This window comes from Phalacrocorax aristotelis, chromosome 3 (assembly GCF_949628215.1).
Source record: "Phalacrocorax aristotelis chromosome 3, bGulAri2.1, whole genome shotgun sequence".
Lineage (NCBI taxonomy): Eukaryota > Metazoa > Chordata > Aves > Suliformes > Phalacrocoracidae > Phalacrocorax > Phalacrocorax aristotelis.
The window spans coordinates 89,945,728-89,973,288 of NC_134278.1; the positions used below are offsets into that span (position 1 = coordinate 89,945,728).

At 47.2% G+C, this 27,561-nt stretch overlaps 1 protein-coding gene across 1 annotated transcript; it reads right to left on the reverse strand.

The window, feature by feature from the left end:
- Window positions 1–56: 56 nt before the first annotated feature.
- On the reverse strand, window positions 57–25,642 carry ARHGEF33 (Rho guanine nucleotide exchange factor 33). Its single transcript, XM_075089876.1, has 16 exons — window positions 25,621–25,642; window positions 22,189–22,238; window positions 21,125–21,172; window positions 16,057–16,221; window positions 14,298–14,419; window positions 13,263–13,405; window positions 12,033–12,092; window positions 10,594–10,809; window positions 9,840–9,969; window positions 8,383–8,515; window positions 7,501–7,584; window positions 6,542–6,625; window positions 5,561–5,709; window positions 4,507–4,692; window positions 2,053–2,803; window positions 57–335 (listed from the first exon to the last, which is right to left on the reverse strand). Exons 1-16 carry the CDS (start codon window positions 25,640–25,642, stop codon window positions 198–200), a joined length of 2,481 nt encoding a protein of 826 aa, XP_074945977.1. The 3' UTR covers window positions 57–197.
- Between the last annotated feature and the right edge of the window lie 1,919 nt (window positions 25,643–27,561).

Below are 27,561 nucleotides of genomic sequence, written 5' to 3' on the forward strand. Positions count from 1 at the left end.
CCCATAGCCTGGCCCTGCCCTGTGCTAGGAAGAGCAGGATGCAATTGTAAGGCAGTTGTGACAGTCTCCTCTCCCCCACCCCTCCACCTACTGTGTTAGTCAGGGGGGATCTTGGGGCCTTGCTGTCTGTCTCCACCCTCAGGGACCTGGGGAAACACTGTTGCACTTAGGCTGTGGCCTGCCTTTCTTGGGGCTGCTTATTTCTTTTTGAAGAGCTTGCGGAAGGAGCTCCGGAAACCCCCCTTGGGCTCGTGCCGTGGGTTGTGGTCGCTGAAGGATGTTTGCTCATTGTCATCCTTCTGGCAGAACCTGGTGTTGTCTTCTGCATGGAGCTCCTAAAAGGGAAAAGACAATTTAACCAGCATTTGCAACCTCACATCCTTGTCCCCTTCTCTCTCTCTGTCTCTGTGCTAGGAGGGAACTGGTGGGTGAGGAGGTGCTGGCTGGCAAGGCTGGGAGACACAGGTCACTCTGGCCTCAGCAGCACTTGGTACCTCTGCAGAAAGCTTGTTGCTGGCTCTGAGGCTGAGGCCATGGCAGAGGAGTGGAAGCATAAGCATTGTTAGAGGGAACTGGAGCCTTCCTTGATAAGCTTTTGTCTAGGGGGAGCTTACTAGCCCCTTTTGCCAATGAGGGAGCAAGCCAGCATGGGGAGTTGAAGGAACTTCCCACTCTCTCCTTGCTCATGAGCTTTGTTTATCCTAGGGCAGGAAGGTTTCAGGCTTCTTGAGCTGATACAGTGTGAAAGACTCTTCTGTTGGGTCTGCTGTTGCCTGGTTTTATATCTGTGGGGCAGAAGGCTTTGTTAGCACACACACCTTACAGTAAATGTGCTACTAAATTATCTTGCCTCCTTTCAGAGGAGTGCTGAGTTCTTCCCAGCAAGGTCTGGACAAGTCCCTTTTCTTTAGTTCTGCCCATCACTGCCACAGTGGTCTCCTTTGCTCTGTGGGAGAGAACACGTCCTGCAGTTCTGGACTAGCTCCACATCTGCAGCCAGCTCTGTGCAGGTGAGTGCCAAAGAGCGCACAGGCTCCTGTTTCTGTGGGGGCTGTGTCCCCATAGCTCTTCTCCCTCTGCTTCATCTCCCCTGCTCAGCCATCTACCACCTCCTTCACTCACTAGGCTTTTTTCTCTCTTTCCTTTTGAGGTTTCCTTGCTGCCTTTTCAGTTAGGCTGTTGGAACCTTCCTCCCATCATCATCTGCATCTACAGCATCATCTGCATCTTGCCTCATTTTAACAGGAGGTTGGTTCTCCAGGCATCACTGAGAGAACTAGCTAAGCACCTCACAGCACCCTTGGCTTCTTCCTCAGGAAGTGTGAAGGGCATCTCCCCCCGTCACTGTGACAGCTCAAAGCTGACTCTGAACAGGTACTGAAGACTGCAGAAACATTGTTCCTACAAGACCTGGTGTCCCTGAAGGGCTAGAGTGTCCCGCCTGCCATGCCAGTGGTTGTTGGGCTCTGTTTTCAGACAGATTTTAGCATGGGTCTATAATCCATGCAACAAACACAGGTGAAACAAAACTGATGGATCAGATCCTTGCTGGTATTAATGGGCTGTGTTCAGCTGAGTCATGCTGGTTTACACCAGCTGAGGATCTGATACTAAATTCATTGGTTTTCTTAACCCAGCACTCTTCACAGCAGGAAAGGCACCTTTTTAAGTGGGTGCCACCCTATAGCACTAATTTCAAACAGCTTTGCACATATTCAGTGACCCTGATCAGATACAACATTTACATGTGGGGGAAGCTCAGTGACAGCTAGAGACACATGAGAGGCTATCTTGTCTCAAGGGTGTTCTAGCTGTCACTCAGTCAGCTGTGTGCCTCAAGCCCATGCTTGTGCCCGGGGAAGATGTATGTGAAAAGGAGCTGTCTTGTCCCTCCCTTGGGCATGTACATGCAGATGAGGACTTTGAATGTGTGGACTTGGAAGCTATTTTGGCATGTTCTGCCCTAACTGTATCTCAGATCTTTCTCCTGCTGCTGCTGCTTCTGCACCACCATGTGCTTTTTTTTTTTTTCTCCTATTTAAGCCTCCTTACTTCCAAAAAGCTCTGTTTTTCACCCGCTCCTCTCTGTGGAGGGAAGTAGCTCCTTTGGGAGCTTCGAGATGAGGCTGAGATCATGTGAGGTTGGACATTCCTCTCCTTCTGCTGCAGCCGGCTCCCACTGCTGCTCCGTGTGCTGTAGAGTCTTGTGCTCACGCCCTCAGCGCTCCTTGGCAGCTCCTTCAGAGACCTGCTCAGCTGCTTGCCTTTGCTGTGGAACATCTCACGCTTGTAAGTACTGCTACTTACAGGAGTGCAGCTCTTAGGCAATGGCTGTAAGGCATGATCTGTCCTCTCTGGTTCTGATGTGAAGTTAACAGGCCTAAGGAAGCAAATGTCTAAGCTGGACTCAGAAGAGGCTGGGGAGCAATTCTCAAAAAGAGTGAGGTTTTGGAAGGCATCATCTTCATAGGGGCCTGGCAGGGTAAAAACCTCCCCAGGGTAGTCGAACTCTTCATAGCTTGGTGCAAAGTTCCTCGCATCCTGCAGCAGCTCCACAGAGGTCCTGATGGCTCTCTCAGTGTTTCCCACCGCATCAGCTGGTGGTGCTTCGTACTCCATTTCAGGGATGGATTGTAAGGGGGCAGTCAAAGCCTTCAGTTCCTGCTCTGTGAGCTGAGAGGATGCAAGGATGTTCTCTGGCCTCTCGTGTTTTCTACTTTCCATTTCCCAGTCAGGGGGCTTTACAGCCTGGATGTTCTCCATCACGGTTGGCTGGGGCTTCTTCATCTGGGGCATTAAATGCCTTAAAAATAAGAAACAAAACAAAAGAAAACAGAAGGAAGTGGAATACTAAAGGATGACCAAGAGACAGCATGACAAGCCCCCCTCCCCCGTCACTCCCCAAGCCCCTTTCTTTTCCTTTTAAGGCCAAAAGGTATTTTCATATATTGGAGAACAGTAACAGAGCTGGCACTAATAGAAATTGTCTGGCTGGGTTAGCAAGAGCAAACTTGCAGGAGTAGAACTGCTTATCCAGTAGCTATGGCTGATTTTTGTACTCTACACCATGAAATGAATAGAAATTGAGATGAGAACCCAACTGCTCCATCTCTCTCCTGTTCATCTGCATTTTGGGTTTTTACATTCCTTCTCTTTCTCTAGCGTAGGGGCTGTGTCTTTCTTTCCTGTCGACTGATTGTCTTTTCAGATGGACAAGGTTCCTCTTTTGGGTAGGGTGACTCTGACTCCAGAAGTGTGTCAGGAATAGTTGGAAGGCTCCTACCATCGTGTGTTCCAGGTAAATCAGCAGAGTACTGCACTGGATCAGGTATTAGGTGCAGGGTGGGTGCCTCCATGGCCCTTAATGAACACTACTTAGGAAACTCCCACTGCCATCTTCTGGGGACATAATGAATTGAGTGGGGGAACAGAAACCTTGTGATGTTCAAGATGTGCAGAGCTCGCCATCTGGGGCAAAATAACCCCAAGCATCAGACCAGGCTGGGAGATTTGGGTTGAGCGGTAGTCCTGGTATGAACTTGGGTTTATGGCAATGCCAGGGTAAAGATGAGCTGACAGCATGTTCTCATGGCAGACAAGGCAAACCCTGACCTGAGCTGGATTAGGAGCTGCATGGCCAGCTGAGCCTGGGGAGTTATTTTCCCCTCTTCTGTTCAGTGCTGATGAGGCCCCACCTGGACTCATGTTGGGTCCTCAGTTCAGGATGAATGTGGGGAAACCGGGAAGGTGCCAGCTGAGGCTGCTAAGATGGGAGCCTGGAGCATCGTGTCTGTGAGGGGATGAAGATTGTCTTGGGTAGTCTGAGGAGGAGGAGGCTGTGGATTTATCTAATAACACTACCACTTGGGGGGACTTGGAATGATGAAGCCAAACTCTTCATGTTAGTGTGCTTCCTTACATCATTTGACAACAGCTATAAATTGCTGACATAAGCAAAAAGGCAAGTCTAGTGTACTTCTCTGTTCATCTCAGTTGGCACCTATCCATAGGCTAGAAATGGCCAAAAATTGTCAGGCGCTACCAGTAGCCCTGTCTTTCTTAAATTAGTCTTATGTCTGTTTGAACCCTTTTGTACTTGCATCTTGTGACAGTGAGTTCCATCATTCAATGACATGCTGTGTGGCAAAGTATTCTTTTTGCTAGTTTAAACCTTGGTTGTGTTTCCTAACTCTTGTAATGCTGACAGTGAATAATGTTGAGTATTACTAAACACACTGCCAGGCCTACACAAGTGCATGTCCTCCCTGGGACACTGTTAAGACAGCTAGCAAAAGCATTGACAGCCCTGGTAGAGCTCTGAAATGTTTCCTGCTATAAGCCACATGGTAGTGGATAGCAGGAAGGAGGCAGCCCTTCATCTCTCTATGTATACACAGGGAAATGTCTTGGAAATGACTGTAACTTCATAGTGTAACTGGCATAGTATGGGTGATGAGAGAGTTTTCAGCCTACTTTGAAAGCCTTCTACTAGGACAATAGGCTTACGGGGTTGTCGTGCCAGAGGAAGGTGCTGGTGGGAACGACTGTATTGTCTCTTCAGAGTGGATCCCGCTGTCTCGGATAGATGTTGCACTGGGTGTTGGAGAAACCTCTTGGCTCGTACACTGGGAGGTGAGACCTTTGTACAGCTTCACCAGGGATGACCTGAGGGAGGAGAAATCCATCGTCGTGCTAAGAAATAAGGCAGGGAATGAGCACGAGCTTGTAGAATCATAGAAAACAGGGCTGGGAGGGACCTTAATATTCCCGTTCACCTCTTCCCACCCCAAGGAAGCACCTGTTCCACCTAGTCTGTCCCAGTCAGCAGGGTGTCCTACTTTCTGTCCTGTTCTTAATGCCTCTCCTGATGGCAGTCCCTCCCCAGCAGTCTGCTCCAGCCCTTTACCACCCTCCATATTTGGAAGCTTCCCTTGAACTTTGATCTTCTCCTACTCCCCCAGTGAATCATCACAAGGAACAAAGGCAACTAGATTTTGATTTTAGTAAAGTCTTGATTTCAAGGAACTCTTCTGAACCACAACTTGAGAATCTATGTTCAGGGTCATTTCTATCATAGTTCATCTCAAACAGGTGATGGGAGGCTTTTGTTTCTCCCACCCCACTCCCCCAGTAAAAAAAGTTAACACTATTCTTTCTCAATCTTAGCTTATGAGGACTTCAGGCAATAGTCTTGGCATTTACAAGGGCCCCAAGCTGCCCAAAGCAGCTAAGTCCCCATGTATTCTCCCACTGGGGAGTGACTTTACCATCAGCTTAAGGAATCAAAAGTTCCCATGAAGCATGTGGCTGCTGTGTTTAGAAGGATTAAACTGATTTTCCTTTCACTGTCTGAGTTAGACAGAAGGGCCCATCCCAAATCTGACCTCAGAAGGCCCTCAGTAGAGGGCCTTCTCCAGCATTCATATGCAGAGGGCTTTGTTTTATTTCGACAGAGCAATGTGCCTGTTGATCTTGCCTGGACCTACAACCCATCTTTCCAGGCTTCTCCCACACCTCCCTTTCCCTAGTGATAGAGAAAATGAGCTGACGTTGTGCTTACTTCTTCAGCTTTTTCCTCTTCTGTATAAGCAGGTCTTCATTGCATTGGAAGAGGAGGCTATAGTGTGAGATGAAAACCCGGAGGCGTTGCACACACACCAGCAGCAGGTAGTAGTCAGGATGCTCTTGCTCCGTGAACTTCAGGACATTCTGGGGCACAGAGGAGAGCAGGCTGTTTGGAGGGTGTCCTTACCCTTTCTGGGGAGGAGGTGCTGTTGGGACCATGGATTAGTGGTCTGGAGTGCCCATGGCACTGACTGCCCTGTGGGAGCTCTTCTAGGCAGCACCAGTTTCTGAGGGACTTGGACAGGGCCTGCCTCCTACTACTCCCAGTGCAGACACACTGTAAAAAGTAACCACTGTAAATGTAATCATGGGATGCGTGGGTGATGCACTGGCTGAGTTTAGAATTGGATAAATAAACTAATCTCTTGTTTTTATAGGGCTTGCTTTCTGTGTCTGCCTCGTCTGAAATGTTTTAGTACAATTCAGATAACCCTCCTGTGAACCAGAACTCTTTTTATCAGCAAGGTCTGTGTAGGAAAGGTGGTTGGGCCCTAGGAGCCTCTAGCCCTCTCAGTCTGTCAGCTAACAGGCATGTGGACCACTCAGCGAAGAGGCCAGATCTGTTACAGGACTTAGATCGGAGCTCATTGCAGGTGTGCCCTATCTCTGGCCTTGTGTTGTCCCAGAGCAGTGGGCAGCAGAGCTTTCAGCTTCCCAGAGGACAGAAGTTATTTCTGGCAGGCCAAATGGACAAACTGCAAATAGAAGCAAGCTTCAGGTAAAAATGATGAAAACTAAGTAATTCTCAGCTGGCTTTCCCTTTCAAAGTTGGGTTTGGTTTGTGTTTTGTTTTTTTTTTTTTTAGAGAGCCCACTGGGTTAGCCAGAAGCCCTGTAAACCAGCTATGAATACCAGCTCTGAGTTAAAAGTCACATATTGTGATAAGAGTTCAACAGTTTCCAACCTGGTGCCCTACCTGTAGATGAATAAGGTATTCAGGGATTCGCTGGACTATATGGAAGAACAGAATGTAGAGATCAGACTTGATTTCTTCTTCTACCTGAAACAGAGAAAGCCACTTCAGAGTCTCTCCCACCTGTAAAACATGCCTGCTTACAAATGGTTCTGGGGTTTAATAAGTAGTTATGCTGTAAGTAGTTACAACAGTTCACAGAAGCACACCGGTCAAGTGGCAGTTGTACATAACAATACACTGGTCTTCATCTCGCTTCTGGAAGGGATACTTGCAACTCCTTCCACTAGCAGTATCAGTCCTAAGGATGGAATTCCTTAGGTTTGGGATTATAAATGAGGGACACTCAGCCTAATTAAGTAGGGGTCTATGTTTAAAGTACACTAGTTAAGTTTCACTGAAACCCCAGGTAGAAGCTGTTGTTGAGAATGAAGTTTTTAGTTTAGGCTCAAATGAGTTAAACAAAATGAGATTGACTTCTAAATTAAGATGTCTTGGAAGCAAGCTAGTGTGGTTTAGTTATTGCACTTTAAAACTAACTTTCTATTTAACTTTTTCCTAGTGTAAACCAAGAATCAAGGGTGTGAGACCAAATACCTGAAGCTGAGCCATAGAGACTGTTTTCTCTCTAAAGCACTTACAGCCTCACTCTTGGTCTCCCTGTTTGGATGAGTCCTCCATTTGCCTGGGACAGGTCTGGGTAGCATGTTCATAGGCAAGTTTTCTGGGAGGTTTGTTCTGGGACATTATTTCATGTCACAGCAGAAATATAGCTTTGGTTGCACACAGTGATGAACGTGCCTTTTGTGGGTGCATGTCAGCTGTGGCAGCATTTGGGAAACTGGCATTTGGTAACAGAAATGTGGATTGGCAGAAGAGTCCTATCGTGGGCAGGCATAACAGGAAGAGATCCAAGCTTGCATGTTGCCATTACATATCTGTGAAGCAGGCAGGAAGTTTACCTCCTTCAGGATCACCACGTGGATCAGAGAGATGCATTCTGGCAGGTCCCTCAGGTAAGCAACATAGTAGTCCAGAAAATTATTCTTAGAAAAGAAAAATAAGAAAACAACAAACTTGAGAGGTTTTTGGTCATAGAGCCTGCCAGAACGAAAAACTGTTGGTTCCTCACCATCACTCCTGCGAGCTCATCAGTGCAGCAGAGCTGCTAACTGTGTGAAACTTCAGGGCTTGGGACTTCTCAAGAAAAGCTGTTGAGCAGTGTATAAAGCTTTATAGCAGATGGGAGGGGTAGAGAGGCTGGGGATAAGGAAGCTTTTCTTATTTAAGACTCATAAAATTTATAAAGCATCAGATGGGTTTTCACACATCCTTCCAGGAGAGGTCCCACTGCTCACCCAGGGTTAGGCAGACCACCCTGAGAAGGAGGTGCTGTTTAACTTGGGACTACAAACCATATGGGATAAGGGGCCTGCCCACCCACTTGTCATAACTCTGAGAAAACTGTATTGGGGAAGGGGAGCATAAGAAATATGCTCTTTTCACACCCTCACTGTGAATACAGACATCCAATCTGTCAAGGCTTGTGTGTGGCTCTTGCAACCAAGTCTAGGTCTCATGCATTTATTATAGGGCTGTGCTATGTGACTGCATGCCCCCATGTGGGTCTGGCATGGTGGGTGGGCTCCCTGACCAACCAAGTACTATGACAAAGGGGCTACCATGCACCGGGACTCTGGTCAAAGGAGGCTGGCTGAAAGGTCTTACCCTAGCCACAGTTTCATAGCACAGACCCTCTGCTGCAAGGTGTCTTGGCCACCTGTGGGCCATCAGTACAACATAATGAATCATAGCAAAAGAGTCCAGAAAGGTCTGTAACTTACCTCATCATTTGTTAACTTTAGGAAGATGTCTCCTAGGATCCCTTGTCGTGGCCAGCTCAGGACTCGCTCCTGTAGAGCGTGAAGTAAATCGACATGCTGCTGGACCAGGTACCGCAAAGAGTTGGGGAAGAAACTGAAGGGAGATGATATCAGACTGGTTACACACAGCAGAAGCACAGTCCTAAGCATGTACTGCTGAAGTGTGCATTTGTGGGTGGTCAGCACAGGCTTGCATTAAACACAGGTATTATTAACGACTTTTATCGGAGTCCTGGCTGCACCAGAGGCCCTGTTTTGTCTGCTGTGTACGTGCAGGTAGGCTCTCCAGTAGGCTACTATTACAAAGTTATGAAGTTTTCTTAGGCTGACTCTCCAGTGCATTGTGTAGCTGACCAGAATTTGAAGAACTAAAAATTCCAAGGCAATGCTGCTGTGGCTAATTAAGAAGGACCATGATCCTGAGTCATCCCACAGGGTGCTTGGAGGAAAGCTCCCCTGCTTTGTATGTTGTTTCATTTGGCAGACCCTTTAACAAGCCAGTTCTTTGATGCAGAGCTGGTCAAAATGTGCTACTGCCTTTCTGTCATTTCATACTGATTTCATCCAAAATTAGAATGAAGATGTCAAATACTTAAATATTTTGCCAGATGGCAAGGTCCCTGGGAAAAAGTGTAAAAATAGAACCTGACTATCAGGCTTCAGTTTGAACTCTGTGTGTCATGTAACTGCTTAATTGAGTCCTCATCAACTCAGGTACCACATGTCCCACAGTGGACTTCTGTCAAATGACTGCTTGGATGTGGGACTCCTATGGACAGTGGAAAGAGAAAAAAAAATGAGAGCTAGCAAGAACTGGGCTCCCCAAATGTGCTTAGGGGCTGGGAACTCCCAGGCCAAAACTGAGTGAATGGGGAGAGCTGTAAGAGCTATCCCATCTTGGGAACTAAGACAGCTGCCACAAGGGATGGCCTTTGCAAAGAGCTGGGTTTAACTGCTAAGCTAGGTCAGTCCCACTGTTTTTGTATGTGTGTTTAAATACATGTGTATGTCTGTATATATTGATACTTGATGGATGGCAGCCACTAGCCAGGGGCTTATGCCCACAGCAGCTTCTAGAGCTGGAGCTGCGGACTGGGAGAAGCAGGCAGTGAATGCACGAAGTTCCCACCCAGGCAGGAGGCATGCAAAACAAGAATAGGAGACTGATGGGACTCCAGAGACTGAAATGAAGTAGTAGTGAAATGGTTTGGGGTGCAAGGTGGACAAGATGCAAGGACAGGCAGGAAAGTCTTTAATCACTGCAAAAACCTTCCAGTGCCTCCAATTTGCAACTAGAAATAAGGTCTAAGTGTTCAAAGATTTCTGTGCAGATAAGGAAAAGTGGGAGAGAGGATGATGCAGAAAGACTATTGACTGAAGACAATTCCCCAAAAGAGAGAGCACACTAAATCAAATACCTTCTCTCTTTGGTGCTTCTTTTCACATCTGGCCCTTGCAACGTGGCCTTGATCTTCAGGATTAAGGAAAGGTTGATGACATATTTCCTTTCTGACTCCAGAAGCTCCAAAGCGATGTTCTGCCTTTTGGCTTCCAGAAGATAATGGTTAAGTTTAAAAATAAGGAAATGCTGACCTCGGTGACAGCCTCATGTTAGACTGGTGGTCTGACATTAAATCACGAAAGGAGAAACTGTCAAAGTGACACTAATGTCTTGTCTTTGTGTGTCTACTTTCCCAAAATATAAAATGCTAGCCTGATTCCACAGCATTCCCCAGACATGACTGGAGCTACAGTTTGCCAAGAAAGCTCCAAAGCAAACGTGCGCTCCCCTATGAACGCTATTTTTACTAAGAATCACAAAACAAGCAAAGACCAAACAACTACCAGGGATTCACATTCAGTTTCCTGCAGAATGAGGAGCTGTATTTTTCATCTGCTTAAGCAACTATGTCACAATCCCATCAGTAGCCTGAACCTGCCAGGTCTTGGAAAAGAGAATGGGTGTCTTGGGTGCAAATCAATTCTGTCAATGGCACAGGCCAGGAAATACAAAGGTCAGAAGGCTTGGACACCAAGGCCCTGAGACATTTCCCCCTAGCAGGAGAAACTGGCATGTGTTTGTCTCTGTAGAAGCTGATTACCAACCAGCTCACACCAGATGTGAATGCAGCTTTGAGCCCCTCTAGCCAGAGTTTTCAACTCCATCCTTACCAGCCAAAGAGGGTTCACATATAATGTTGTCTGCTGAGCTGTATCTGCTTTGGCCCATGTCTTTCCCTCTCTCTGGTTGCTCTTTGGAAATATATTCATCTCCCCAGTCCTTGGTGTCCTTGGGCTGCTTCCACACTGTTGACGGCAGATGCACTTTCGACTGCCCCTCTGTTGTCAAGGTGGGCTTGAGGCTGTCATCTGTCTCTATGGTTGCTCCTGCAATGACAAACAGCTGTATGGGTCCTGACATCTCAGCTGACAGATTATGCTACAGCAGGCAGCTAACCTGCATTATCATCCATTTGAAGTACAGGAAGGAGAGTTTGAAGCATTCTTTGTGCTTCACAAGGGCTGTAGCCTTGTAGCATTAGTTTACAAACAGAAGTGCAGTTGGTGAGCACTTCAGCAGGACAAGGTTTGCACTCTTCCAGCATTTATTTTCAGGCCAAATAAGGTCCAAAATTAGACACCTGTTAGAAAAGAAAAAACATATATTCCAAGTATGGTTTCACTTCAGGGTTTTGGGACATTTCACGACTTGGTAATATGACACTTATTGGCAGGTATTGTAGTAGCAGAAAGTATTGTTATAATTTGGATTAAAATGCCATTCTCAGTAGTTGCATACTGTCATGGCTCTTAAAATTTTTATTAGTGTGGTGTGATTACACAGCAGCAGCAGGACTGGTAGTCTGAGGCTATTGAATCACAGAGAAGGTAGAGGAGGGTGCAGGTGCATTAGAGCCATTGGGTGGAATTGCTTTAATGCAAATACTTGAATTTGGGTTGCAATGGACCATTTTCCGTAGCTTTTGTCCTCTTTTTTTTTTCAAGTGGATTCGAGCAAAAGAGCCATACAGAACAGTGAGTGCTTCTAGTGAACAGTGCAAACATCTAATGGTTGTTCTCATGTGTCCTTTTGCTGGCCAGGATCCTTAGTGTCCCCTTACTATACCCTTCTCTTCTGAAAAAATTTTATTTTTACCAGAAAAACTCCTCTGTTACTATTCAGACATGTCTACAAGGAATCTGGAAGCTGGTGGGTGAAGAAACAGCTCAGCTCACCAGTTCCACTGGTGTGTAGTCACTGCAAAGACCATCTCTTCCCAAGTGGCAAAATGGCATGCTCATTATTCATGGCTGTATCAGTAAGCCTCAGTTCTTCCTTTCTGCAAAGGAACTTAGAACCTGCAAAAGCAGCAGAAAGGTATTCCCTGCCAAATTATCAATCCTGTGCATTGTCTTTCAGATATTTGGCACTTCAGGGACTCAGGTTTGCCCTCATATCTCAACTGCAAGTATGAAAATGGAGGTACACAGCAAAGTGAAAGACATTCCTGTGAAATGTGTTCCCTGAAATAATTTCTTCAGTGCAGTAAAGCAAGCACTCTAATTGAATCATTGTCCTACTGTTTTTTGACAGTTCAATATTTTCCTACCTGGACCTGCTACAACTTTCACCCTTCCTTCTCCCATTGGCATGATCCTGGAGTCAGACACTGTTGAAGTACAAAGGAGAACTTTACAAGAGAAGACAGCTGTAGAGCAGACTTCCTCCTGCCAAGCCCAGTCAGTATAGTTAAATCCTCCAGTCTTTCACGTTTTGCTATGGAAACACCCCTGTTAGATCCTCCACTAAGGAGGGTCTTTACTGTTGTGGCTCTTGTTGCGGTCTTTGTTTCAGTAGCACCTGCAGGCAAGCTAATGTGGGGGTCCCTGTTGTGCTTGGTGCTGTATGTGCTTGGACTGCAGAGCAGTCTTGGCTTGTCCTTCCTCAGTAAGTGCATGTTGGGTAGAAGGCACCCAGCATGCAGAACAAGAAAATGGAGGCCTGACACAGAGGCATGGCTGCTATTTTGGGTGGAATGGATCTTATGGAGGAGTGGAGGGGTGATACAACTGGAAAGAAATGGGCAGTGAGAGAGATGGATGTGCAAGAGGGTTGTGAGGGTAGAGGGGGCATGACTGGCCAGATTCTGAGCAGAACAGAGTAGAAAACAGCACATGGTTTTCATCCAATATCTGCCCTTGTTGACATTTTAAATGTATATGTGTTTAGCGTCTTCCTATCTGAACAGCAATAGAGCGATAGACCAGTTTAGACCCCCAAAGTTGATTATAGGAAAAAAGGCTCTTGTCCATCACCTTTTCTTTGATTCCAACCTGCACAAGTGTTTGGCAGTTGACAATGTTTTCCTGGTCAAGGTGTAACACTAACACCATGGGGTAGCAGCTTCTGCAGCTAACAAGGGGCAGTGATTCTCCTAGCAGTGTGTATATGCAAGGAGCAGTGGCACCTGTATCCTAGTGTATCTATGTGCCAACTCCTGTGTCCCCTTGTCAAATCAACCACTGGTCTGTGCCACTAGCATTACAGGGAAGAAGATCCAGCCTGCTTCCCTTTCCTTGGAGGAGGCAAGCAATTGGTTTTGGGACAGTGTTCACAGAGCAGCATCTCCTGAATCCAGGCCAGCACTAAGGTTGCTATCCTGAGACACTATGCTGAGGTGTGTGCACAGACCCAGGAGCAGTGTTGCCAAGGGGAGCACCCCTGTTCTCTTTTTGTGCTGCTGGTACCTGAGGAAAACTTGGTGTCCTCTTACCCTAGTGGCCTTTTTCTGGATTTTTTTTCTGAGGAAGGCACTGCATTTGCCTACTCTATTTCCTACCTTTTTCGTAAGTCACGTTGTGTAAAAGACTTGTAAAATCTTCGTTGATCAGCACAGGTTCTGGGAGGTTAATGGATCGAAATGGGCTGCCCTGGAGAGGGGTAGGCACCGTCTGTGACCCATGATCATCCTTCTGTGCTCTTCTGTACAAATACAAAGAATGAGACGGTTGGAAAGTATGAATGCTACAGGTGAAGCTCCTGTACTACAGTTGTGGCAGATACCAGTATAAGTACAAGCAGGGTCAGAAGTAGGACAACTCCAGCAGAGACCAGGAAAGGAGCTGGCTTTGATGGAGTTGGCTTTGATGCAGTTCATGAACAATGTTCTGGAAGTAACTTCCACTGGCTACAGGATAAGGTTATTTCAGATCTGTTCTTTTGCAGAGCATATTTCATCTAATTAAATGGCTTAATTAGCTAAGGGGCTAGCCTAGATTTGCAAAGTGTTTGCATCAAGGCAACTGTATACCCATCATCAAAACTCTGTTTTCTGAAGAAGGCTAATCAGGGCCAAGCTTCATCACAGCAACAGTGTGGCCCAGCAGAGTGCAAACATGCTTCTGCTCAGAGAAGAAAAGGCTGGTGATAGGAAAGCAGAGCATGACTGCACCATCAGGAGCCTGCTGAGTCCTGCACACATGGAAGGGGAAACTCCAGTGGTATTGTCTGGATGGGGGTGGCTTAGCAATAGTTCGTAATGGTGAAGGCTCCTGACTTTCAAGAATATTCCTGCCCCAACATGGCTCTAGCAGGTCTGTGTGTTTCACACAGGCCCCAGTTTCCCTGAGAGCTGCTGGGACTATTTTTCCATTGGAATCCCAGTGAGGTGTTGATGTTTTTTCTGCTGTGTTTGCTCTGTGGGGTGTGTGTCTAAAAGTCTGGGGTGAACTGAAGGCTAGCGCTTCCAGTAGTAATCAGGGTTGATACACATGTCCAGCCATGAAAAGATTAAGAAATTAAGCTATAAGGAAATGAACAAAATGGACACCACTGCTAATTAGTGCTTCCAGAGCCCTGGGGTTTGGGCCCTTACTTAGCTTTCATTTTCCGTGATTCCCGCCGCTTCTCTTGCTGCAGCTGCTCAATTTTCTGTTGCATTTCCTCCTGTTTGGCACTGATTTCTTCAATCATTGACTTTGCATCGCTGAGCTCCTCCTGAGAAACAGGCAAAAGCACAGCATTCCCAGGGTGCCCATCAGCCTTACATAGCACAGCTTTGAATGCTGCTGGTGTGCGCTAGAGATGCTTCAGGGTGCTGCAGAGAGCAGCTCTGTGATGAGACACTCTTCCTTTGCAAGTCCCGTGTGTAATACATGCCATGCACAGCATGGCAATCCTTAATTCATCTACGGGCAACTCACCCAAGCTGGCCTGATGTCACATGATTAAGGCACTGGTGGGAGATGGAGACATGGGGCTTCATCCACCACCAGCTGAAAGCGCTGGGCAGACTCCTACCTTTAATGGCATTTGGAGGTGGGCCTGAGGAAGCATGTTTCCCTCTGCAGTTCTCCAGCATGTGAATTCACATGTTGCACTTGGTTCAGATCCCAGTGTGATCACTCACATATATAAGCTTTTGCCAGTCAGGCCTTCGAGCTGCCTTTTTAGCCTGGTTTCCTAAGGAAATGAGGCCCTCCATAACCTCCTTGTCAGCACATCCTCCCTCAGGCAGTTTCAACCAAGCCTTACTCAGATGTAGAGCTCTCTGATGCATCAAGTTCCTGCAGGTTTCATCAATGTAAGCGGCAGGATGGAGGAGGGAGACTCAAAAATTTCTTGTAAATCAAAGGAGAGGGATTTTCCCCAAGCAAGAAGGTGGCTTCACTGGGAGCTCAGCATTTGGATGGTCAACATGGGCATGAGGCAGAGGGAGAGCAGCCTTTGCCCTTCATGTTGCTTGCATAATTCCTTGTACCTGGACTTTAAACCCCCTTTTTCCTCTGTAACAATGTCCTGGATAACCCTGCCTCTGGTTGCTTTGAGAACTCTGCCATGTGCCTTTACACTTCTTGTTGTCTCCCCTTGCTCACCTGGGACCACAGGGCTCCTTTTGCCTCGTGCCATCCTTGTCTCCCTGTCACAGGGTCAGTAATGGGCTTTTCCAGTAATCAGCCCTCTTGAACGTCACAAGGTATTATTGACTCAGCAAAGCCCCATGGGGAAAATTTAACATAAAAACAATAAAACAATTCCTCTGCCTGCCTCCTCACAGGCAGTCATCCAGTTTCTGCATGGAGGCGCTGGCTGGTTTAAAGTGTACATCAAGCCTTCTTGCTGTGCTCTCTCTCCAGTCCTTTGTCTTTATCCTCTTGGGCCAGATCAAACCAAGCAGCACTTCCTCCCAGCTGTGTGGGAATGCAACTTCAAAAACTTTAGGGTTTTGTGTTAATTCCCTGCTCCCCAGTGGCTTTGGTTCCTGCAGGAAATGCAGGAGACCTGACCTAGGGAGAGGTATGGCACAGTGGCCCAGCGGCAGCCTGTGAACAGACCATATGCATGCTGCATGGCAGCTCAGAGCGAGGGTCACTTGTGCCCAGGGTAGCTCGCAGCGCTGCCTCATGGGCCTTCAAGAAAGCTAAACAGGCCAGGGCACAGGTTATGTTTGGGTTGGAGTAGTTGGGGTAGACACAAAGCCAAAGGAAGTGCACCAGATACATCTGAAAATTGCCAGCGCATTTGTTTTTGCAAGCAGGAAGGATTGATGGAAGCAGGGGAATGCTGGCCCATGCCACCCGAGCTAATGTGGGAGGTATGCAGCGTCCCCTGCCCCCCACAGGTCACACTCCTACCTTGAACGTATTGAGGGAATTCTTCATCTCAGCCACTTTCTCTTCCATGGCACAGCGGCAGCTCTTGACCTTCTCCTCGAGGGCATACTCGCCATGCTGGATTCGCGACAGCTCCTGCATTGCTTCTGTGAAACCCGCCTTCAACTCAGAGGCTAATGCCTGCAACTAGAGGAACCACAAACATGGTGGGTTCAGTCCCTCCTCCCAGATGCAGATGGCTGTGTCCCTGAGGGTCACCCATGGTTCAGAGTGGCATGAAGGCTGGGTGTAACCCATCCTGTAAGGTGCTGTCCTCTTTCTCCTCCTCCTGTCATGGCTGGGAGACATGGGGGGAGGTTCAGCCCCTGCTGCAGCCTCAGTACAGAGTAGGAGGTTTTTGTCTTGGGCAGTCAATATGCCCCTTTTTAGACTTGGAGTTTTACCAAGCTCCCTGGCAGTTTGCAGCCTGTCAGTCTGTAGAAGGAGAGGACAGCCTGAAACATGCCAAGAAGGTTTGCAATAACAGCAGCCAGATTATCCAATCCCCAAAGCAGCTGAGCAATCAAGAACATGTCCATTTTTGAGCAAGTCCTCCTCCCCCACATGCTTGTGGGGCTGGTGCTTTCCCCAGACAGGTCTAACACCTCCTCGCTCTCTAAGGGCTGTGGAGAAGCTCTGTCCTTGGTCAGCAGGCCCTCTCCAGGGAGGAGGAAGCTCTTTAACTCCTGATGGGGAGGGAGCAGGAGGTTTTCCCCTGGCATACAGCAACACTGTGCCCGCTCTCCCTGTTTTCTGTCCCTAGAGGCCCTAGTGCTGCTGGAAGAGCACACAACCTAAGCTGGAGGCAGCCGGTTGATAGCTGGGTGAAGCAGGAGACAGACTGGGGTGAGCCAGGCTGGCAGAGCGAGCAGACAAGGCAGGTGTGCAGGTGGGCAGTGAGGGGCAGTAGGCAGCTTGTGGAGAGCTAAGCAGGGACACCCTCTTCAGGGGCAGCTCGGGCTGGTGATCCTGGACTCTGCCCCACTTTAGTGAGCAAGGTGCTCATTCTGCCTGTACAAAGCCCACAGCGAGGTCGCGGCCCAAGGCGCTTCGGTACCAGTGGTTTTTACCTTTACAACAGAAATTCGGCCTAACATCTGGTTATAAACTGAGTCCAAAACTGGAGCACTGATGGTAAGAGGACAGCCACCCCGGGGAACTCAGGCGCTTGAGTCCTGTAAATGGAGCAGAGATGGCTTCCGATACCTCAGGGCAATGGCATGCACCATCCTCCTCTGATCAAGACTGGCAGCGTCTTTACAGAGGATGTCTGCCTGCCATCCCCACTCCTAACCCAGTGCTTACCCCACAGTCCCCAGTCTGGTCTGGCTGGACACATGTTCACAGAGCTGCCTGGGTAGGAGTGGGACTGACAGGAGCTGGGGTAGGGCAGAGGGGAGAAGGAGGCTGAGGACATCTTCCCTTCTCAGGCAGTCAACCCTAACTCCCCAAACCAGCTGGAGCTCCAGACCCCTTGGTTCAACCCCTTCACCCACCCTTCCTGACCACAGCGGACACCTTCCTGTGACACAGAAGTGTCACAGGAATTGTCACCCTGTGCCCTGTGGCTGTAGCCTGAATGGTTAGAGGGACTGCTTGGGGCCATGGCTGCTTAGGGATGCAATGACCTTACTGGTTCTGATAACTCAGCCTAGTGGGGAGGGCCAGATGGTCTTAGCATCATCAGATATTGTAACATACATGCCTGGAGAAGTGGGGGGATATAAAGTACTGCAACTGTGCAAAATGTTAATATTCACATCCCTGTTCACAGGTGGGCGCCACACTTCCACACTTCCATTCTGAGCTGACATTGCCAAGGCAGAGTCTGCCTGCTAGCCTGCATCAGGGCTAGGCATCACACACTTTCCTCTAAGTGAAGAAGGGTGATTTGTCAGATCCATCCCTTCCAACTGAAATATACTATTCTCTTCTATCCTGTGCTATCTTATGCTATCCGGTTTAGAGATCTGCTTCAGGATTGGAGATGTCACAGCCTCAATTCTTGCTAGCAGTGGAGTAGTCTGGAAGCTGGCCCTGGACGTAACAATGTCTGGGGAGAATAAGCCCAAAATGAAATGTTTCTGCCCAGAAGCCTGGCCATATCCTCCTTGGATGCTTCCAGAAAGGGGGCAGACTAGACAGATCCTTTGTGAAGGGTAGAGTAATGGGAGTCATTGGAGATGTAGAGGTTTCAAAGTAAAAAACCACTAGGCATCATCAAAAGTCAGCAAAAAAGGACCACTGCAGAGACTGTCTATTCGCACTGAAACACTCTGTGAAAGCAGAGTTCAGGCAGCCAAAAGAAAGATTAGGACTAGAGGCTGGACTAAAATATCCTCTGCATCTAAGAGCAGCCACTTGTTATTTTGGGGTTCACTGTGGCCAATCTCTGTTTTTGCAGACACAGTAATAGCTTGGTATCTTTGTGTATTGTTCCCAGTGCTCCAGACCCCAGCCTGGGTCTGTCCTGCCTGGTACATCCTTCCTCAGCCCCGTGCAGCTTGCAGTGGCTATTTCAGACACTGAAATGCATCTTATACTTGCATTTCCCTTTGCTGCTTGATGGATGAAAGCAGCCAGCAACACCAATCAGCCACATCTGCTAGGGCTTGTATGGCTGGACATGAAGTGTTGAAACCCTGAGAACTCCCTCCTCTGCTCCTCAGAGCATAGAAAGGAACCACAAACAGCCTTGTGGCACTGGATGCATGTTTGATCCAAAACTGAGTGGAGTGGTACAGGAACAACATATTATCTTTAAACTGCTGCCAAGTGCAGTGTAGTGCTTGAGCTGTGGATTTTAGTTTGAGCTCATTTCTAACAAGCTGTAGAAAAACCATCCTTTAAATCCCATGGGCTGTTAAAACAAATGGAAGCCATTGAAGCATCAGCTCATGCTTGTCTTGCCCAAGTGATTATGCCTACAGGACTGGAGAGACATTTCACAGGTTTATGACCCCCTGGAAAGTCAAGCCAATTCAGTGTTTCTAAAGTGCAACACATACCAAAAAAGACAAATTTTATACTACCATGGAAACTTGGCAACAGTTTAACAGTAGTGTGTTGCCCTGGCTCACCTATTCATGGGAATAAATACATACCTTAACAACTTATGTTGAACTACCTAATGCTTAGAGGATAAATGAATCTGCATGGTCACAGTCCTTAGAACCTGTCCAAGGACTGTTCGAAAAAAGCATTTAGGCATCTAAGTAATTTAGTAGAAGATACACACACTACACTGGCCTTTGGAGTGTGGCCCTCAAACCTGACAAAGCAATGCAGTGAGGAATCCAGCACCATGCATCTATAGCAGATTGTCTTTCTTGGGGGCCATGACTCCCATTTTACTTGCTACCCTGACGTTTTTCAGCTCTGTGTGGAAAAACTATGCAAGTAAAATCTTCAGTGAGACCAAGTAACTGTGCTGTGCTCTGAGGGTAGCTGCCCACAGGGAAAGGAAGCGATCTCCTCCCCACTTTGGATGACTCTGATTAATAGGACACTGAGAAGCAGTCACCTGTGACTCTCACTTATCTTCCAGCCCAATGAGAATATGAACTCTCTGGCAAAGTCCACCTGGAGAGTGTTTCCCAATAGGGAGGGGGGAACCGTGACACGGAGGAAGTAATGGTGGCTAGAGGGAAGGAGAAGGGTGGGATCGACATACATACAAGGAGCATTTCTCAGCCTAGTTTTGACTTCACTTTGCAAGAGTGGACATATTTTTATGTGTATATATTTTTATGTGTATATAATGGCTGTGAAATCACCTTTGCTGAGTCTCTACTTGTCTCACCTGCTGTATTAGGTGGACAGGACTAATGCTGCTTCCAGGACCAGAGGCAGCAAAACTGCAGAGCCTCCCCATCCTCCCTCAGTGGGTGCCAGCAATTTGAGCTATTTGCAAAAGATAGTGACCGTCCCTGCAGCCTAAAGCTTTGTTCAGAATTTGAGGCAGCCCAGGGAAGATGGTCACGGCCAGGAGATGGGATGGCTTATGGAAGGAAGGGCTGGGATGGAAAGTAGAGGGCAGAGCCTTGGTGAGCTGGGTTTACTGCCCTGGCTGCCACTAAGAGGATCAGAGGGCACCTTTGCTTCCACAAGTAGCTGTGTCCCCACCTATGTCCCCCAGTACTAGCCAGGCTGTCAAGGGCTCTGTGTTTCCAAAGGGATGGCTGTTAGCATCTGCTGCCTCAGCAGCTGCCTAGGGTCCTTATACTAGAACAGGGCCTGCTCTCAGGGACCTTGAGCTGAAGCCTGTAAAAATCAGTAGAAAACAGGCTCATGATAAAGAAATACCGCACAGGAATAATTCTGCTGTTGTATCATAGAAAAGAGCAAAACCTTCTGTGGCCATGAAGGAGTACTGTCTGTGTTACTTCCCCCAGCTTATCTACTGTCCATCACTTTGCACATCTTATGTGGCTGATCTGAAGAAGTAAGTAAACATTGCATCATGCAAAAGAGGGCTGCCTGAGGACATGGCCTGAACCTAATCTGGCATAAAGTCCAACACTTGCCACAAAGCCTGGATCTGATTTTTCTGAGCTGTATGATGTATGCTTTTACCAGGGAACAACTAATTTCCAGTACAGCTGCTAACTCATACATTTAAGGACAGCACTTCTACAGCCAAGCATTAGGAAGGCTTGCAATGCCTCATAGCGGGAAGGCAGCTGATTTACAATGGTAGGGAACCTGGCCCCTGGAGTATATCCAGTATTTATATTCATAGGCAAGGATGGTAGGAATAAAGGCAGAGAAGCAGGGTAAGGACAGAAGAGAATGATGAAGATACTTAAAGGGGGCTGCAAGCTCTTATCAGCCCTTGTTTCACATCTCTGCAGGCTTTTTTAGTAAGTGCAGTGTCCATAGGGCTCTCGCTGAAGCAGAAAAGGACAGCCAGCTGGTAACTTTCATTTAAAGAATGCATTAGGATATCCACATCTCAGCTGGGTTTTTCTGGAAAGCAGCATGTGTGTGTGTAGTGTTCACAGCACACAGTCCCAGCAGTGTGCTAGCTTTCCATGCATCCTGGATCCACTGTGCTGTGCCCTTCAGCAGGCCAGTCGCAACTCCTGCTTGGAGCTGTCTGAATGGGAAAAGAGTATGAGACAAGAGAAGCACTGACTAGTTACTAGAACGCAGTATCTTCTCCGCTTGCCATGGTGCACTTACAAGCAATTATGGGCATTAGTGTTGCAAAGGTGACAAGGGAGGTCTCAAATAGTTAGGGTTTCCAGTTCAGGGCTATGTTTCTCTTTCAGACTACGGTTCCATATTGAACCAGACCAAGGTTTAAAGTGCTGAAAACTCTGTTGAGTTTCCTGCAGACTGCAAATGCATAGGAAGCATCACTGTGGAAACACTGAAACTGCATCTTACAGGAAGAATGCTCCCTGTGTTATGGTATAGACAATGTTGTTGCATCCGTGGTGGCTAATTGTGGCAAGAATATAAACTTGAAGAGTGACCACAGACCTCTGTTAGTCCTAATCGCCTTTTGCCAACATGGGCTCAAAGACAGGGTTTCCACGCTCCTGGCTGGGAAGCCAAAGACATGCGGCAAGATTCAACAGTGTGGCCGGCCCAACTGCTCTGGATTATCAGGCAAGAAGAGCACCCCATGGTCCAAGGAAGTGTAAGGCTGCCAGGATAACCCAGAGCCCCGACCCAGGAGACTTGGCCCCCTGATGGGTAAGACACTCCCAACCCACATCAATCAACACATCCTTGCTTCTGGGACAGTTCATCAGGTTTGGTGAAAACTCATCAGAGCTCAGCCATGAAATCTCCCTCCAGCCCAGTGAATTGATATTCTCTAATTGGTGCTAATGATGCCATCTAGTTAATTAGCTGAGCTCACAAATCAACTGTCTAAACACAACTGGTTGTGAGCAGAGAACTTTAACTGAAGTGTCTTTTAAGATGAGGCCCAAGATGTGATATGTATGACATTTATTAATGCAGTGTGCACATTTTAGTGGCCAGGTTCCTTGTAAGTATCTACATTTTTCCTTCCACTTAATTTAACTTTTTAACTACAGCTTATCTATTACTAACTCTTTAAATTCTTGAAGTGAGTTACAGCATTTTGCTCATCTTTACCTGGGAAATCTGTGTTGCAGGGGTACTCACAGGCACACTTTCAGTCTCTCCTGTGGGAATAAAGAACTTCAGTCAATTAAAATGACTTATTATGGTTGCTATAAATAACTGGAACAGAGGGCTTGAAGTCCCTCTTGAGGTACAAATCAGTTTTAAAGGACTCAGGTCTCACTTTAGAACTTGTGAACACCATATAATTTGTAAAATAAAACAGGAATGGCTCACCTAAATCAGACATTAAATTCACCTCATTTGCTGTCCTCTGTCCAAAGCTGATCCATGCAGAGGTGAGAAACCTTGTATGTGCAATTAAGACTAAATTGCTCCCTTTGAAGTTCAGTTCTGTGTACCAGCCTTAAGTAACAGGTTTTTTCCCCTAAAGCATTACTGATTAATCTCTCTTCTGAAATTGTGAATTTTATCTTCTACTGTATTTGTACCTATTTCTATTATCTCAAAAAAAGGCAGATCTGATTTGTATATTTTAAACTCTAAGTTATATTTTATCACAATGCATTCCAAGCAGTAATCATGTTTTTGTAACACCAACAAAAAAAATCTTGTAATCAGTTTCATCATTCCTAGGTTTTTGTGGCATTGTGATCCCACTTGATCTTGTACAATGGAGCTAGACTTAACATTTCTGAACAGACTTAGCTCATGGAGGATCTTATATCTATTTTGCAGCAGTGTTTCGTACACTGCAGAGACGTTATCTCTAGACATTAATGGGTTCTTGATTGAAAGCAAAAAGTCTGTATTTATTATTTCCTCTTCTAACATTGGTCTCTTTGTGCAGAAACCTTCAATTATCCAACAGAAAATATTGCTGGTTGTGCCACCATTGCACTTTGAGGGAATTGCAGCCTAATGGCTGTTGGTTCCCATGTTATTCCCTATGTCAGGCTCCCTGGCTGGCCTTCACTCCCAGAAAACACCATGCCACCCAGTTCCTCATCTCGATTACCACCCCATGGCAATGTCACTTCACGAGGTGGGTTTTCTCTTTCCTCGAAGAATTTGCTTCACCCATGTCTGTATCTTCATGACTGGTGACCCCATGCCCAATTCCAGGGGCAGCGAAGCTCCCTCTTTCCATGCTGCCTGCTGGCTGCTCAGTGACTTACCCACCTGGGCCTTTAAGACTACAGAAATTCAGTCCTGCAGAGACTTGAAAAGGGTGCATGGAGGACTCTATGCAGTCAGTAAGCGCATGAATTAGAAAGCTGAAGCCTGGGAGTCAGAACTTTACAAGGCACAGCTATGTTCTGATTTCTTTACCCCTGAGGGGGAATATGGGTTACCACCAAGGGCACCTATGAGTTGGCCCTGTTCTGATCTCTAGGATTTGTCCTGATTCAGAGGAATGTGAACAAATTCCCCAGTGACTCACAGAAGTAAGAGGCAGAGGAGGAAAGACTGTGTGCCCCTCTCTGCCATGTGCCACTTTCTTCCTGTGCTCACTGGTCTTGCAGCCATGGAGTTGGGTAGCAGGGTCAGACATTGACCCTCCAGGGAATATCCTCTGAGGTCCCTCCTGGGAAAAACAAGGGGCAGCAGGCTGACTGGGAGAAGTTTGGAAGAACAAACTGCCAGCTGTTTGGGGTCAAAACTCAGCAGCCAGCCTGCACCAAGTCCCAAGCTTCATCTTTTAAATGACAGGTTATTTTCATTTTCAGCTTTGGCACTTGTGGGTCTTCTTTTCAGATTTTCTCTGCAACCCCACGAACTAGAAACTGACTTTTGGCCTGAAGTGAATGATGAAACTTTCTCATGATGCCTGGAGTAGAGGCTTGAGGAGGCAGCTGGTGTGTACTGCAATCCTCCTGAATCAAGAAAACTGAGGTACATGTCTCTTCTGATGTAAATGTTACTGCTGGGGTCTTACTGTGGGATGGTAATGACTGACTGGAAAGAGCAAGAGGACATGTTTCTTAATTAATAGCACAATACAAATCAGATGCTGGGAGGACAGGAAGATGCTGTTTTTGCAAAGTGGTGGACCTATTGAATGGTGAGCTTTGTGAAGGGCTAGAAGTGTTAGGTAGAAGAGTGGCACAGCAAGGAAGAGCCATGGTCTCTCTTCACATTTTCTTTGGGTATTTTCAATCTGATATATAACACAGAGGGTGAAACCCAAGCCCCACAGAAGTATGTAGGGATCTTTCATTTGGATTTGCATATGGATCACTCTCTAATGTCCTTGGACATACTCAAAGTGAGGAACTGCTCCTGAGCAAGGCCAGAAGAGGGGAGAGGATTGCAGAGGATCTGTGCTACAGTCATTTTACTTCCCACCTTTGCCATGAGCATGAGCATAAGCACTCTCTGCATGTATCCTGTCAAAACCCAGGTCATTTCTATAAAGTCACTGCTAAGAGCTGGAGCAGAGGAGGCTCCTCACAGTTGTACTGTGGGAAGCAAGGGGCTTTGTGGTTATCTCCCAATTTCTGCAGTGAACATCCACAGCCCATGGGGTCATACCAATTAATTGGAAAAAATCCCTGAGTTAATTTCCTTTTCAGCCTGCTGTAGTGCAGGGGCCTAGGTGCGCAGACCTAATTTAGTCAAATTGGAATAATAATAATAGAGAAATTAACTCTTCCATTACCTATGCCATGAATGAATGTTACCAAGCATTTTTTAAGAGGAAAAGAGATGGTCAAGGCTTTCTCCTCAGCTGACAGTTATGGGCACTCCTAAACATGCTCCCCCTGCTCTTCATAGTTTCAAGAGTTCCTCAGCATATGGACATAGTCACCTCAGAAGTGGCAGGGCAGAGCACAGTGCTTGCAAGGGGTTTCGGGTGGAAAGCAAGTATCATCAGCCTCACATTCCTCTGCAAGAAGACCATCGAAAGCTGATAACCACTAAAACCCTGGACCTGAAACCCCTGAGCTTTGCCAACATTCTAGGAGTGCTGCTGACTGTAGCAGGACTGGTTACGTGCAGGCAGTGGGGCCTATGGATACATATTGGTGCTTGCAAGATCGGGACTGGTGCAGAAGTCTGGGTTGTGGCACTGACATGAACAAGAACGCTTTGCAACAAAGCATGTGGGGGAGGGAAGCAGATCCTCATCCCAGTGCCCTCGAGTAAGACGTAGCTTTTGACAGAAGTCTCTGTATGTCCCAAGGCAGAGGTGGGTCCGAGGCAAGAGAAGGGAATGACTTCTTATGTTGGACATTACATAAGCCACAGGATTATTTTCCAGATGGGAGAGGGAAGTGTTTCTAAAACAAGACTTTAAAAGTTCAAACCCCAGGTATTTCTATTAAACTAAAAGAAGGGAGCATTTGCCTACAGCTGCCATGGCTAACAGGTGCTCTCAGGGGGCTGGCTGGCAGCTGCCAACAGACAGGTCATGTGAGAGCAGGTTTATTCCTCGCTGTCTTTCATACTATCAAGAAGTGAAATAAGAGGATGCTTTACCTTCTTGTTTGTTTGAGTCCATGGCTGCTATAGGGTGTACTTCCTCGCAGGGACTCCTGTCCTCACTCTGGAGGGTTCTGGCTGGTCACTGGGAACATCCCATGGCTTAGAGCTGCCCACATGTAAGCCCTGTGATGGGTCAGCTGGTCTGAACCCTGAGTGCAGAAAGATGCAGAAAGGGTTTATTGAGCAGAGATGCTCAAAGTTCAGAAAACAGTGGGAGAAGGAGAGATTTGAGAGAGAATGAGGCATCCTAAAGGTTTGTTTGGGTTCACAGTGCCTCCACAAGTAGAGTGGGCACCAGTACAAACACTTCCCTCCCAGCCCATGGCCATTTATGCTTTACGTGGATGGGTGCTAAAGACTGTGTAACCCCACAGAGACTATTTGCTCAGCAAGATGCTTCTTGTATGAACACAGAAACAAAATGAGATGTATTTTGAATGGCACTTGAACATCTTGCACAGGTGCTCTGCATCAAAGAACCAGCTTTTTGCTGTGCAACTAATTATCCACAATGTCCTCCAAACTTGTGTTTGGGCCACACAGATATTGCCTTCACAATGCTGCTGCATAATCCTGCTGGCACTTTTGGATGCACTTGTGCTGCCATGCCTGCTTTCTCTGTCAGTTGTCTTCCCGGCTTTCGGAGGCACAGGACTGCTGCAGGGCACCTTGATGTGTGGAGCTTCAGCCTCTCTGGAAACCAGGGCCAACAGAGCATGATGCCATGCCCAAGTCACTCCCTTGGTAAAAAATCTCATCAGTCTGGTAATGGGGTTAGGACCTTGGGAACAGTCTTAAGATAATGCCTGATTAATGACGCATGCAGAGCCCCAGAAGAATGGATTGCACCAGCTCATACTTCTCTAACCAGCATGGACACTGCCCCACATCCACACTTCCTCTCCTCAGGGTTTAATTCAAGTCTGCTTTTGTCCAGTCTTACTGGGAGACTAGATGTGATTTAGGAGTCTAGAATAACCTCCCACCTCCATTCCTGTTTGACATAGATATGCCCAAAGCTGATGTGAGTTATTGTTAGCTTTGGTAGAGGTTTGGAGGGGCCAGCGCAATTACAGCACAGAGCTCTGCTCACACAGCTCTGCCAGGAGGGCTGTAGTGGTTTGGAGAAGCGTGGGATGTATTCAGTGAAGTAGGCACAGAGAGGGCCATAGCATTAAATAGATGGGAGAGATGCAAAAGATGCAAGAACTCTGGGTGACTTTAAGGAAATCGCTGCAGAAGCAGGCGCTTCTGGTGTAGTCAGTGTAGCTTGGGGCCACACACTTTCGACCTGTCAGCTTTCCACTGTGGAACTCCCAAGGGAGGAGGGTGGTGGCACCATCCCCAAAATGGGGGCGATGCTGAGCATTTGTGAGCTGTGGCAGGGGATACCTCTTGTGGTCAGGCTGCTAGCGGCACAGCCATAAGCATACCCAGCTGGCCACTTGCTGAGGGTGTGGTGTGGACTGAAAGGCTTCCAGCACAGTGCTGGGAGGGACCTGGGGCGTAGCATCTTCTTGAGATTGAGGATTAATGAAAGCATAAACTACTTATTTGTAAGAGAGCTGCTTGTGAGATCTCTTCCTAAGAAGATCCACTGTCTTCTCAGGACAGAGGATCCTTTGGAGGCCCATGTGGAAAACCTGATCAAAGGACTTTGGATGTGGGCTTTGTACAAACAGGCTGGGAAAGCTTCTAGGTGGACACCTGGCTACAGTGAGATAGATGTAATAGTTTATTAAATCTGTTTTCTATCATCTGATAGTGTAAAAGTTTTTTTTTTGTTCTGAAAACTCTTAAGGTCATGGCGGAGTTTAGATGGGCAGGGACCTCTGGAGTTATCTGACTCAAAGCAGGGCTAACCCCAAAGCTAGATCAGATTACTCAGGGACACATCTAGTCAAGGTCTGAGTAGCTCCCAGGCTAGAGACTTCT